The sequence below is a fragment of the Delphinapterus leucas genome, chromosome 6 (genome assembly GCF_059928025.1).
Source record: "Delphinapterus leucas isolate spDelLeu-1000000601 "Yukka" chromosome 6, BTC_Dleu_Yukka2, whole genome shotgun sequence".
NCBI lineage: Eukaryota > Metazoa > Chordata > Mammalia > Artiodactyla > Monodontidae > Delphinapterus > Delphinapterus leucas.
In genome coordinates, this window is record NC_143134.1 from 112247501 (window position 1) to 112260486 (window position 12986).

The 12986-nt window shown below is 51.3% G+C and overlaps 1 protein-coding gene across 4 annotated transcripts in view; it reads right to left on the reverse strand.

Annotated features, from left to right (window-relative positions):
• TTLL11 (tubulin tyrosine ligase like 11) overlaps positions 1-12986 on the reverse strand; it is a 269679-nt gene that overhangs the window by 16309 nt on the left and 240384 nt on the right. Inside the window, exon 9 of one of the 4 annotated variants that reach the window (XM_022578816.3) lies at positions 1-9516. This exon is cut by the window's left edge and continues 1884 nt beyond it. The exons of the other annotated variants lie outside the window; for them this stretch is intronic. Coding sequence (XP_022434524.2) covers positions 9224-9516 — 293 coding nt within the window. The 3' untranslated portion in view covers positions 1-9223. The remainder of the gene's footprint in view (positions 9517-12986) is intronic. 4 annotated transcript variants of the gene reach the window in all.

Sequence of the window (12986 nt, forward strand, 5' to 3'; positions counted from 1 at the left end):
GTTGCGGTGCCTTCCAGGAAGCAGAGACCGGCGAGGCCTTTTTTATTACACGCCAGGGCTTTTCAGAGAAGTGTTTGCTGATGTGGTGCTACTCAAGGTCTCCCCAGAGCCTCCTACTTCCACATGTTCTCAGCTGCCTCTGTTGGTGGGACTCACCCGCCCTTCCAAGAGGGGCCCATCGCGGCAGCACAGAGGAGAACCGTCTGGAGTGAGATCCCGTCTCCACGAGGCCGGGATCCCAAATTGGCTTTGGCATTTCTAAGCCAAGTCACTTCATCTCAGTTTTGAACCTCAGTTTCCTCATCTGTAAAATGGGGAGATAGTAAGAGTATCCATTTCCCGAGCATGCTTCTCAGACTAAATGAACTAACACATGCAATGTACCTGGCACGGTCTGGCCGTTGTATGTGCTCAGGGAATGTGAATGAGGAATGTGGTTACATTCAGATCACCCTGTGCTGTGACACGGCTTCCACCAGCTACCGGAGGAGCCCTGATGCCATTCGATTCCCCGCACTGAGGCTGCTTTGTGCAGGGCCGACCTCCTCAGCAGACCTATAGCTAGAGCTGGCGTGGCCAGACCACCTGTCTCTAGGCCTGAAGACGCCAGCGCCTTGGGCTGTGTGCTCTGCTCCAGCCTGGGAAGGGCACACACTCTGTCTGGACTCCTCATCTATTCTCCACTCCTGGCCCCGATCCTCAAGGGGAAACTTCAGTGACCTGCTTTGGACTGGGCTTTCCAGGGGATGGGAAGCCTCCCCAAGGAGCTTGGAGCTGGGCTGCAGCCAAGCCACAGAGCCTAGGACTGGAGTTCTTAGTGGGAGGATACAAGATATTCCCAGAATCCCCTGACTCTGGAGTCTTAGGAAACCCACGTGGCCCCCATCACATTGTGCCTCTCAAGTGGAGAGTATGTGGTGGGGCTGAGATGCTCTTTGCAGCTGTAAGATAAACACAGTCACTTTCTTGGAGCAGCAATTTTATTTGAAGATTGAAGCATTTTCATAGTAAAACAAATATGAATTGAGGCAAAAAGGTAACATGTGTCTACCAAGTCCCATTTCATTGTTTCGACTTGGATGTACAGGAAGAACACATTTCCCAGTATCCCCTGCACTCAGGTTGGGGCCAGGTGACCAGATTCTGGCCAAGGGCATGTGGGTGGAGGTGAAGTCACCTCTCCCTGAACAACCCACTCCTGCAGTCCTCCAGTCTTCTCTTCCTTTTGGAGGCAACTGGGAAGCCGTCCTTGAGGAGAAAGAGGCCAGGCAGGAAGCAGCCGGGACCCTGCATGGAGGAGTGTCATCCTGGAGAGCCCCCTGACCCTGTCAGATTTGCACAGGCAAGAAGTAAACCACAGGGGTGTTCAGCTGCTGTGATTTGGGGGTTTAGCTCAGCATCACATAAGTCAGCATCCTGACTAAAATATGGATATAATATGGAGCCCAAAGCAATATTTACAGGACTTTAAAGCTAAGACATGAGCCTTCAAGTACGCGGCTGCTTGCAGCTGGCGTCTGGGCCATGCCCACAGACTTCTGACCTGCCAGTCTGGACTGTATTTTTCTCCAGCACCGTCAGTGATAGACCCAGTGACCCACTGATGCCACGGCCACTGGCCCTGGAAATGGCTCGAAGCACAGCTATGTAAGTGCCTGGGGAGGAGCTATTGAGGTTGAGTGTCTGAGCAGATCACATGGCTCCTGCTTGATGACTGAGGCCAAGTGAGAAGTGAGCCCAGCACCGGCCTCCCGGGTCCCCACAACCGTTCTATGGGGGGTGAGAGAGGATGGTCCAGCTCCTGCCTCGGGCCCTGGGGTGAACCCGCCCTGACTGGTCGCTGTTGCCAGCACGATGCACGTCTTCCAGGAGCCATGGCTGGGCTCCAGCGGCGGGGGGAGGAGGCTGCTCTGGTCATGACTTCAAACAAGTTACTTCTCCCAGGCCCCCAGTTTTGCCACAGGCAGAAAATTGGAAGTGATGATGATGGTGGCATTTGAAGCTATTTCCTTACATGCAACCACAGTATATAAAACAGAACAACCACCAAAACAGCAGAAAAGGAAGAAAGAAACAAACAGAAACGGAACAGCCGAGCTGCTCTTGGGCACCATGGAATCTAGTTGAAAACCCTGAACTACAGGCTGGCCCTGGCTTCTGCTCTTCAGATTCCTTCGCTGAGGAGGCCTGAGCTCACATCCCTAACTTGCTGGGCATGTGGGCAGGGCCCTTGCCCTCTCTGGGCTTCCAGGGTCCCATGTGTGAGATTGACAGGTTGGAAATGCTATGGCCGTGGATACAATGTTATAACAAAGCGCATTACTTAGAGATAAAGCTGGAGCTGCTTGGGTTAAAAACAGAGTGCGGTCTGAGCCCTGAGGGGCACCACCAGATGCCCAGGGCTTCTGTGGGAGGCAGCTGCATGGAAAGACCCCTGGAAGGTATGCCTGGCCTGGTTGCCATGGGCCGAGGCAGTGCTAACCTCCCAGGCTGCTGGAGCAGCCTCCCCACCTGGTGGGGGGCTGTGGGTGACAAACCTGGGTGTCTTCAGCAGGGAGCAGGGTGTTAGCTCCTACTGCGCGGCCGAGCCATGACCTGCGAGCACAGGGTCTAAGACCAAGGGGCTGGTACAGAGTTGGAGCACAGAGAATGTGTAGGATCTGAATGTTTCACAAAATGGAGAATCCGAGGGGTCCAAAGAACAAAGGCGTTCCCAGGGGTGACAGAGCCTGCCTGAGTGGCCCCCCACTGTGGAGGGGCTGTGGGAAATGACGCCTCTCTGATGCCATTGGGTGGTGGTTTCCAAGGGGCAGGGATCCCATTTATTTATAACTCAAGGCCATCTGCCTTTCTCTTTCCACCAGGTGGTCCACAGGCTGAGAAATGTTCAGAGCAGGCATAGGCTACCCCCAAAGGGTCAAGGGCAGGGCTGGCGCCAGGACAGGGCCACCAGGTGTGTCAGCAGCACCAGGTGGCCTCTTTGGAGCAGCTTGAACCACTAAGTTCTCCAGGGAGCTGCCCTGCCCTGATCCTCCCCATGGGGGCCGAGCTTGCAACACACTCCTACCCAGCCTGGCGCTGTGGGCAGTGGCTGCCGCCCACACAAAGCTGGAAGGAGCCACTTTCTCCTCGAGGGCAGGCGTGCCGCCAGAATCTCTACGAGGTGGCCAGGCTCTAGGGGCACGTCACTCCCTCCCTCAGGGAGACTGTCCCCAGTGGATCAAGGGTTGGGGGCTTTTCCAAACTCCTTCCTCCATCTCCCTCAGGATCTCACAGGTTCCCTGAGGCAATATTTAGCTCCCCAGCCAAACATTAACCATTAGAGGAGAAAAAAATTGGAAGGATCCACTTTCTCCCCAGCTGACCCCAAATGAACAAGCCCTGTCCACCCTGCTGGATTTGCTGTCACTAATTATCACGCAGAAGAAATCGTCGGTACTTTGCAGTACTTTGCAGCCGTTTCTACGTGGGGCCTGCATGCAGAGACACTCAGCTCTGTTTTATTATTGCATTTTACGAAGTTACCAAGACAACTGAGGCCAAGTAACAGAACCTCGACTTTATGCGCCGTGAAAATTTAATAAAGAATTTTTAAAGGCTTTTAAGAAGCAGAAGCTGCAGTCCAGCAGCAGCAGGGAGGAGGGACAAGCACGTGGGGCCGCCCACCAGACCTGGAGGAGCCTGGCCTGTCAGGGTCATCCACGTGGGCAGGAGTGATCTGTGGCATCTGTCTAGTTCAAGCATATCGAGACCGGTCCTTTCCTCAAAGGACATTTATTAAGACGCTTCCTCGTGCCAGGCTCTTTACATTGGTTACGACCCATCTCCACTGTGCAGGAGAGGAAGAGGGAAGGGGGTGGAATCACCGGCCCATGGCCATGGTCACATAGCTGGACAGCGACAGACCCGGACAAAGACATCGCTCTTCCCACAGTGCTCAGGGCCTCTGCTGGGATTCTCATTTTCCCCATTCTGATGCAAGAAGTTCTGAAGGGAGATGCTCCTGCTGACTCTTTTCATCCCCCAGCTCCTTGCCTTGCTTCTGCAGGCTGGGAGGGGGCTGGAGGGACATGGTGAGGGGTGGGCAATGTCCCTGTGGCCCCAAACTACCGCCTTGGCAAATGCCTTCGTGTCGGAGGAAATGTTCTACTTGTGAGCCTCCTGGTGAGCATGTTATGTTACCCCAGGGCTGCAAAGACCCTCTTTCCTCTGCTCTCTAAATAAGGCTCAGAAGCAATTTTGCCATTTTATGCCAAAGCTCAATGGTGCTCAGTGTGTGTGTGTGTGTGTGTGTGTGTGTGTGTGTGTATGCACACATGCATATATAAGCAGTATGCTGTGTGGTTTTCCTAGTTATAGAAAAATCAGGACTTCTGGTTACTAGAGATGGAGGTAATTGAATATGTTGCCTGTTCTGCAAAGCTTCTTTGCCCCTGGAACAGAAAAAAAAAAAAATTCGAACATATTTCATGAGGGAGAAATTCATATACCGTATGGGAAAATTTCTCCCATATCTGTCAAACTCAGTAGGAGATTGGCAAAAATACCAGTCAGGGTGAGTTTGCCTCGCTTGGGGAGAAGGACAGCTCTCAGCCACTGAGCGCGATCTCATCATTTCTGAGTTTTGAGGGAAGGGGCTCAGATGCCAGCCAGTTAAGCCAGTTCTCAAGGCTGGGACCGAAGAGTTTAGGGCATTCATCCAGAAATGAAAAAAAATTAAGCTATTTTGGAGTAATATTCTGCCAATCACAAGGAAAATTCCAGGTGTCAGAGGAGCAGCGGAAAGCATTTTTCACCCCGTGAATGTCTTCAACTACGTGAGGATGAAGTGGGGAGGAGAGGGAGGGGAGCTGACTGTTCTGACTTCATTTGTCCTGATGGATTAGAACATTCCAGGAGGAACCCTTTCCCTTCATCCCTTTACACTTTGCAGGAAACCAGAAGCCAGTCTGAAGATAACTCGGCATCCCGGCAGCATTTGGGTTTACAAAATGCTTTCACGTGTATTATGCTTTCCATCTCTTGTCTTCTGTTCCCAGAGACAAAGTGAGAGAGGAGCTGTCACCCCCGGCGCAGCTCAGGAACCCGGAGCCCATAGAGCTCAGTGCGAAAGAGCAGGTGGGACTGCCCCAAGCTAAGCCCCAGAACCCCAGGACCACCTGAGCCAGCACCCAGCCTCTCTCAGATGTGGGTTTCTGCGTCTGTGAAATGGGGCCAAAACCCTCTCCTTGCTGGGCTGTACGAGCATTGAGGTGCCGTTACGAGAGCAGTTATCGGGCCGAGAAAGGAGCAAGGCATTGGGGGCTGGGCTCTGCCTTCCACCAGCTGGGAGGCCTTGGGAAAGTCACCTGACCTCCTGGGCATCAGTGCCCCCAGCTATGAAAAGAGGGTGATGAGAATCCTCATCCTTTGTGGGGTCGTTGGGAGGATGGAGATAAAAGTACTTTGCAAACTGTGAAGCGTCAAAACAGATGGTACACTCACGTGGGAAGGGGAGTTGATTCTAGAAAGGGATGGAACACCATTCCAATGTCTAGGCTCATCCCCAACCTGGTCCTACTCACCCTGACTGACTACATTCACATCAGGATTATCTGCTCTGAACTAACCAACCCCCCACAGATGCTGCGGGGCTGGAGAGACAGGCTGGATGCCTGATGGAGGAGCCGTGGCGGGCATGATCCAGCCCGGTGGCCCTTAGTCTCCCAGGCGGGATTGCCCATGGGGGACGCAGCCCAGAGCAGAGCCCGGGCATGAAGGAACACGGAGAGACTGCCCAGGGTCAGAGGAGCCACTGTCTGCTGGGGTCCCGGGACACGGACACGTTCACAAACTAAACCTCCAGGGCATCCCAGGCGGCTGGGGAGAAGCAGTGTTGCAGCTCAGGCTTCTCGCCCGGGCCCCCTGAACAGCCCCAGCACCTGCAGGGCCCTGGCTTGGTGGGTGCCCGAGGGGCCAGCGTGAATCCAGCACCTGCCTGACCGTGAGAGAACTCACTGCTTGGTGGGAACGAACGCCACGACACCACAGCACAAGTGTGATAACAAAGGACTTTCCAGGTTCTCACAAGTAGAAGGAGGGGGAGGCTCACTGTTGGGGGGATGGCAGTGGGGGCACTTGAGCTGGGCCTTGAAAGATAAGTAAGTTTTCACTGGACAGAGGGAGGGTCCAGCAGAGGGGACAGCAAAGGTGGGACAGCACCGAGCAGATCCGGGCCCCGTGGCCCTCCCAAGGGGGTGGGAACCGGCACATTCTCTCCCGAGTGCTAGCAACGGACACAAAGGGCCTGTTGGGAGCACAGAGGCTGCTCCTGAGGGCTGGGGGCTAAGCGTGGATTTCGGGTGGAAAGGCAGGAGGGGACTGGATCATGAGGGGACCTCGTGGGCTGGGAAGAGAGAGGGTTGACTGGACTGAGGGATTGTGCAGTCACCTCTGTGCTTCTCAGAGTCCTCCCTGGGCTGAAAGGGACAGAAGATGGTTGAGGGGTTTAAGAGGCAGAAGACTGATGCAGTGCAGCCAAGAGATGATGGGGTCTGAGCTGGGAGAGTGGATGGAGGACATACAGGAGGGACCCAGGAGTTTGGGGACAGAGGCGCCTGTCTCCAGGGGGCCCTGCCTCCGCACATGGGGAGGGGCCTGTTGGGACCAGCAGTGCCAACAGACTCACCGAATCCAAATCGCCTTTACAAGCCCCTTTCTGACCAGGCTGTGGGGACAGAGCTCCTGACCATAACAGCAGAGAAGCCAAGCACATCCCCTGGGAGGCAGGAAGGAGGGGAGCAGGTAAGGCCAGCACTGAAGGGGGAAGGATTCTTTCCAGGTACACCAGAAGGGGCACGGCAGGCACGGCGGGAAAGGATGGAGGCGGGCGGTGGCCCAGTGATGCACGCAGCCCAAGCTGGGACGGACCGAGCCTGATCTCATCCGTTCATTGAAGCCACTCTGGGTGCCGGCCCTGCAGCGGCTCAGCCAGTGAACAGTGACAGCGTCGGTGTGGCTGGACTGTGTGGGAACACCAAAAGGAGGGACAGGAAGGGCAGGAGAGGGTGGGGGAGACGAGGCCGGGATGGAGCCCGAGGGCCCTTCTCAGGGCTGGGCTGACCCCATGGGCAGAGCTCAGGGACCCAGATCCCCACGGAGCACCTCTCTTCCAGGAGGAAGGAAACACCTGCTTTTGCAATCACTTCAATTACACCCTACAAAACGAGCAGCAATTACCAAAGGGGATAAACACAGTGGGACTTCCTATTAGGCACGAGGCGTGGGGGAAGTCTCCTATCACTCACTCTAATAATGGAGCAGCCTCTTGATTCTTCCTGTTCAAAGAAATTGAGCAAACAGGGCCGCTCTGTCACTGACTGGCCTCCTATAAAACGGCAGCCTCGTTTCCCCAGTGCTCACCGAGGGCCGTGGGGCTCCTCAGGCCCTGTCTGCCCTGGAGGGACTCCTTCTAGACAGTGACCCTGGCGGGCCACCCAGCAACCTGCCTCCAGATGACACACAAGGGGTGGGGAGAGAACGGTCCTCATCCTGGGAGCTGATGTTCACATATCACCTCAAACAATGTGGCTGGAGTTCAGCCTGTCGATACATTTTTTTTTCTAGAAAATTCAGTGTGCTTGGCTGGTTTGGAACCTAATGATTGCACCCCATTTTGGCAAGTGAACGCTTTCTGGAAATCAACTTCAAGAAATGGTAGAGGGCTCCCCTGGTGGCGCACTGGTTGAGAGTCCGCCTGCCGATGCAGGGGACGCGGGTTCGTGCCCCAGTCCGGGAAGACCCCACATGCCGCGGAGCGGCTGGGCCCATGAGCCATGGCCGCTGAGCCTGCGCGTCCGGAGCCTGTGCTCCGCAACGGGAGAGGCCACAACAGTGAGAGGCCCACGTACCACACACACACAAAATAAATAAATAAAAGAAAAGCAGGAGAAGGAAGATGTCTGTGCTGGTCTAGGACACACCTCTGCCACCAATGACTTTCTCCCTGGCCCTACATTTGTGAGCATTTTCTGAGCCCTACTGTGTGTCAGGCACCGTGCTAATCAATGCCTTCAAAGACCCTTCATCCTCCTCACACAGAGCCTGATGGTCAGCTAAATCCAGGGCCCCCAGAGTCCTATAACGAGGACCCTCTGGAAAGGGCCACATTAACCCGAAATCCAACAACACTCTGGATAGCTTGGCTGTACCAGGGCAGTCTCTTGTCTGCCTGTGGTCAGCAGGCCCTGGACCCTGACTTGCCTGGGGCCATTTTCCAAAATGCTACCTTTGGCTGCCTCTGAAGCTTCCCCTCTGAGCGGGGGCTGCCTGGGGACACGGATGCAGACAGGGAAAGGGTCTCGTGGATGGGAGGGCACAGCTCCCCTTTGCCCGGCTTCTGACATCAAGCTCCCACTCGCTCTGGTCCTTACGCAGGTCTTACCTTCCTTCCCTCTGAAGCCCTCTCCTCCCCTCCAGGGCACCCTGCACACTCTGGGCACACTTGATGATCACCCCACCCATGGAGAGCTTCAATCAGAGGCCACGTGACTGGGGGGACGCCTGCTTTGGGGTCAAGGTCAAACAAAATGATCTCAGAGGCTCCCCCCAGCTCTGAGACTTCAGCAGCCTTCCTCAGTTACCTCTCAGTTAATCATATCTTGATGAATAACACATGGGACACTGCAGCAACAGGCAAGCTCATGAAATCAACGAGGTCGGTCTGTTAACCACACCCACCTAGCACATGATTGCGTCGGTGAGTCCCGCAGGCCTGCTGGGTATTTCCACTTCATTTTCACAGAATGGGTGGTAGGAAGTCCACATGATGTCCCTGGGCTCTAACCATATTCTCTTCGGGGACTCAGCAGACCCCAGTCTCGGCTGCCTCAAGTTCTTTCTTCTCCGAGCTCTCCGTCTTGGGGTCGTTGGTGCCCCCTTCCCCAAACACAGCAGTTTTATCCCCGGCGGTGGCTTCCCACGAGCCCAGAATAGAAGAGGCCATCTGTCACGTTTTGGAGATCACATGTCCGCTGATGGCTTGCAAGCAGGTGGGCCACCAAGAGGTGCTGGGAGGAGGGCGGTTGAGAATCAGGCAGCCTCTGGAAGTGCAGAACATGGAGACGATTAGGGGGAATCTCAGGTGGGAATTCTCAGCATCCTGCCATCTCTCCCCCGGCAGGAAGCCTGGGGGTCTCTTGGGCTCGGAAGGGCTCAATCTTCTTCTGGGAGGACAGAGTGGCCCTCAGGACAGAGCGTGTCTGGAATGGGAGAGCTTGAGGGCACTGTTTGTGCAGGGCGGGGGATGGCCCTCAGCCAGCTGGGCTGCGGGGGTGGCCTCCTGTGGGGTGCCACTGTGAGGGGGCCGGCCCCCCGATGTGGCGCTCCGGCCACACACCAGGCGCTTCTCGTCCAGCAGGGACAGGTGGTATTCACACAGGTCAATCAGCGAGGCTACCTGCTCGTGGAGGGGCAGCATCTTGAACTTCCTCTGGGCCAGGTAAAAGAAAGCCTCCACGAAGGCCTGCAGGCACATCCCTGTGGGTGAGAGACTGGGGTTAGTGGTGTGTGTGTGTGTGTGTGTGTGTGTGTGCGCGTGTGCGTGTGCGTGCGCGTGCAGAGGTGACTGGGGTTGGTGTGTGTGAGCGTGTGTGTGTGTGTGTGTGCGCGCGCAGAGGTGGCTTGGCACACTGCCCTGGGAAGACCCCACTCCAACCACCAGGCTCTCTCCCCACCGCTGTCTCATTCTGGAAACGAAACGGGGCTGACTCAGAGTGCCTGCCATGCGAAAGTCTAGCTGGGTGTTTGCAACCACTTGCAGATTCAACCCTTAAGCAACCCTGTGAAGAAGGTTCGATGAACCCTGTTTTACAGATGGGGAAATTGAGTCTCAGGGAAGTGGAGAGACCTGGGCAAAGCCCAGTGGGTACACAGCGGTGGGGCTGGGATTTAAACCTAGCCCAAAGCCTTATCCCTCTGCACCACCATCAGATGTTCCCATTAAAACCCATCGCACTACTTTAATAATAAGGGAAAGGGGTATGAAGATGAGCCCAATCTGATAGCAATGTTCTATATCCTCATAGGGGTGTCAGTTACATGAGTGTGTGCATTTGTCAAAATCCACAAATTGTATTACCTTAAGATTGGTGATTTTGCTACATGTAAATTTTACCTCAAAAAGTAAAATATACCTGACCCCTTCTCTACCCAAAACTGTATTCCGGAAGGTATTAATAAGAGTCCCCATTATGCCCCTGGAATGTTCTTCTCCTACTTTGCCTCACAAACTCCTACTCATCCTTGGGATCTCAGCTGAAAATCACTTACTCAGCTAAACTTCCCCTGAGCCCCAGATTACATCCAGCTCCTGGTACAGGCTTCTGGCACTTTTCTTTGTCGCACCTTTGGTGGCCAGTTCAGGGCTTATTTGTGTGGTTCTTTAACAATCTCTTATCTTCCGTCTGGACTGCGGGCTCCAGCTCACCTCAGTCCCCCTGGTGCCAGGTCCCCAGCAGGCGCTCAGTATAGAGGGACAGACTACACGAGTGAATTAATGAATGAATGAGTCGGTGCTAGGTGCTTCACAGACATGCCTTTTCGAGGTCATTATTATGATGCCTCATTTTACAGATGAGGAAACTAACAATCAGAGATGTCGAGTAACTTCCCTAAGGTCACAGAGGCAGAGAATTGTGGCCTGGAAATTCAAACTCTGACTCCCAATTCTTTTAACTATGTTGTGCTACATGAAAGGTTCTGAGTCTTCCCAATGTCGTAGTTAAAATGAACCCTGTGATCCACATTCATGGGATTCCATGGCCTTCTTGGGGAAGGTGGCTCTAAGGCATACCAAATGCCACACAGTATTCTGGATGAGGCCAGTCCCCACTCCACTAATCCACACCTTCCCAGTGGCCTTGTTTCCCGGCTCAGACGTGCTAGCTGCCTGCTCTGTCACTGCAGGCAGAAGCCTGGCCTGGAGTTTGTAAATACTGGATATGGACCTTGGGATCTGAGAGATCTTTTTGCATCGGAAACTTGAGCTGAGCAAAGTTGTTTTTTCTTAATCTTCTTCTAAGTCCATCAAAGCTTTTTTGCTTGGCTTCTCTTGACTCCAGACGTTCTGCACGTCCCCTGCTTGGTCTTGACAGGCGTTGATAAAGAGGACAGTAACCCTTTTAATGTAAACAGAGGCCTGGTGCGGACAGAGACACAGGGGAATGGAGGCCTCAGTCTACAATCAGGAGACAGACGTTTCCTAATCACCAACTCTGGGCCAGGGCTCTCCTAGGCTGTGCGTCCATGTGTGTGTGTGTGTTACAGTTGGTGGGAGGATCTGGTACACACAGGGTGAAGAGGCCAGGATCTAAAGCCCGAGAAACCCAGTGCAGTCCCAGCCCCCAGCTTCCCAACCGCGTGATCTCAAGAGCACCGCTACTCCAAGTGTGGTCGACCGACGGGTGCCGAGTCCAGGAACTGCGTGTCCCTGGTCCCTGACAAGCTAAGGAGCTCCAGCTAGAATGTAAATCACCCTCCTTATCAATCACATTGCTTAGTTCAGCTGGCAGTACTCTGTAGCAAGTCTTTCTCTTTGTAAAGGAAGCCACATGCATTTACATTCTGGCTCGAATCTCTTATCCAGGACTGTGAAGAACAGTTCGTGACTGCAAGCGTCAGTAGCTCTGCGGTCTACACCCCCTTCCCCAGCTTTAATGTCACCACGATCTTGTCAAAATGCAGATTCTGGGGTGGGGCCCGAGACCCTGCATTTCTGACAAGCTTCCCAGTGGTACCCAGGCTGCTGGTCTACACTCTGAATAGTGAGAATTGAGCACCCTTTCTCAACAAACACTCGTTTCCTTCCCTTCATTGGAGGCAGGCTGTGATTAGAGCTATAACGTACCGAAAAAATACAATGAAGACCTTTTCTGAAGGAAAAAACATGGCTAAATCACCTGGAAGAAGACATTCTAAAATGAGAAATGGGATTTAACGTGTTATACTTCGTTTTCTTTTTGCTTGTCTACATTTTCTGATTTTCTATAGTAAACGTGTGCAATTAAAAAATATGCAATGGGAAATTCTAGAGAGTAGAAAGAGGTGATGCAGGGCAGCTGCTTTTAATTATGAACCCTTTGCTACTATTTGAATTTGAAGTCATTACTTTGAAAAAATACAATGCAAACTTTCTGCATATGTGTTCTACTTTGATAAAAGTTATATATATGTATATTATATATATGTATGTTATATATACGTATATTATATATACGTATATATGTATATTACATATATGTATGTTATATATATACGTATATATGTATATTATATATATGTGTGTTATATATACATATATATGTATATTATATATATGTATGTTATATATTTGGTATATATGTATATTATATGTATGTATGTTTTATATATACGTATATATGTATATTATATATGTATGTTTTATATATACATATATATGTATATTATATATATGTATGTTATATATACGTATATATGTATATTATATATGTATGTTATATATACGTATATATGTATATTATATATGTATGTTATATATACATATATATGTATATTATATATATGCATGTTACATATATACGTATATATGTATATTATATATGTATGTTACATATATACGTATATATTATATATGTATGTTATATATACGTATATATATGTATGTTATATATACATATATATGTATATTATATATATGTATGTTACATATATACGTATATATGTATATTATATATGTATGTTACATATATACGTATATATATTATATATGTATGTTATATATACGTATATATATGTATAGTATATATATGTATGTTACATATATACGTATATATTATATATGTATGTTATATATACGTATATATATGTATAGTATATATATGTATGTTACATATATACGTATATATTATATATGTATGTTATATATACGTATATATATGTATAGTATATATATGTATGTTATATATATA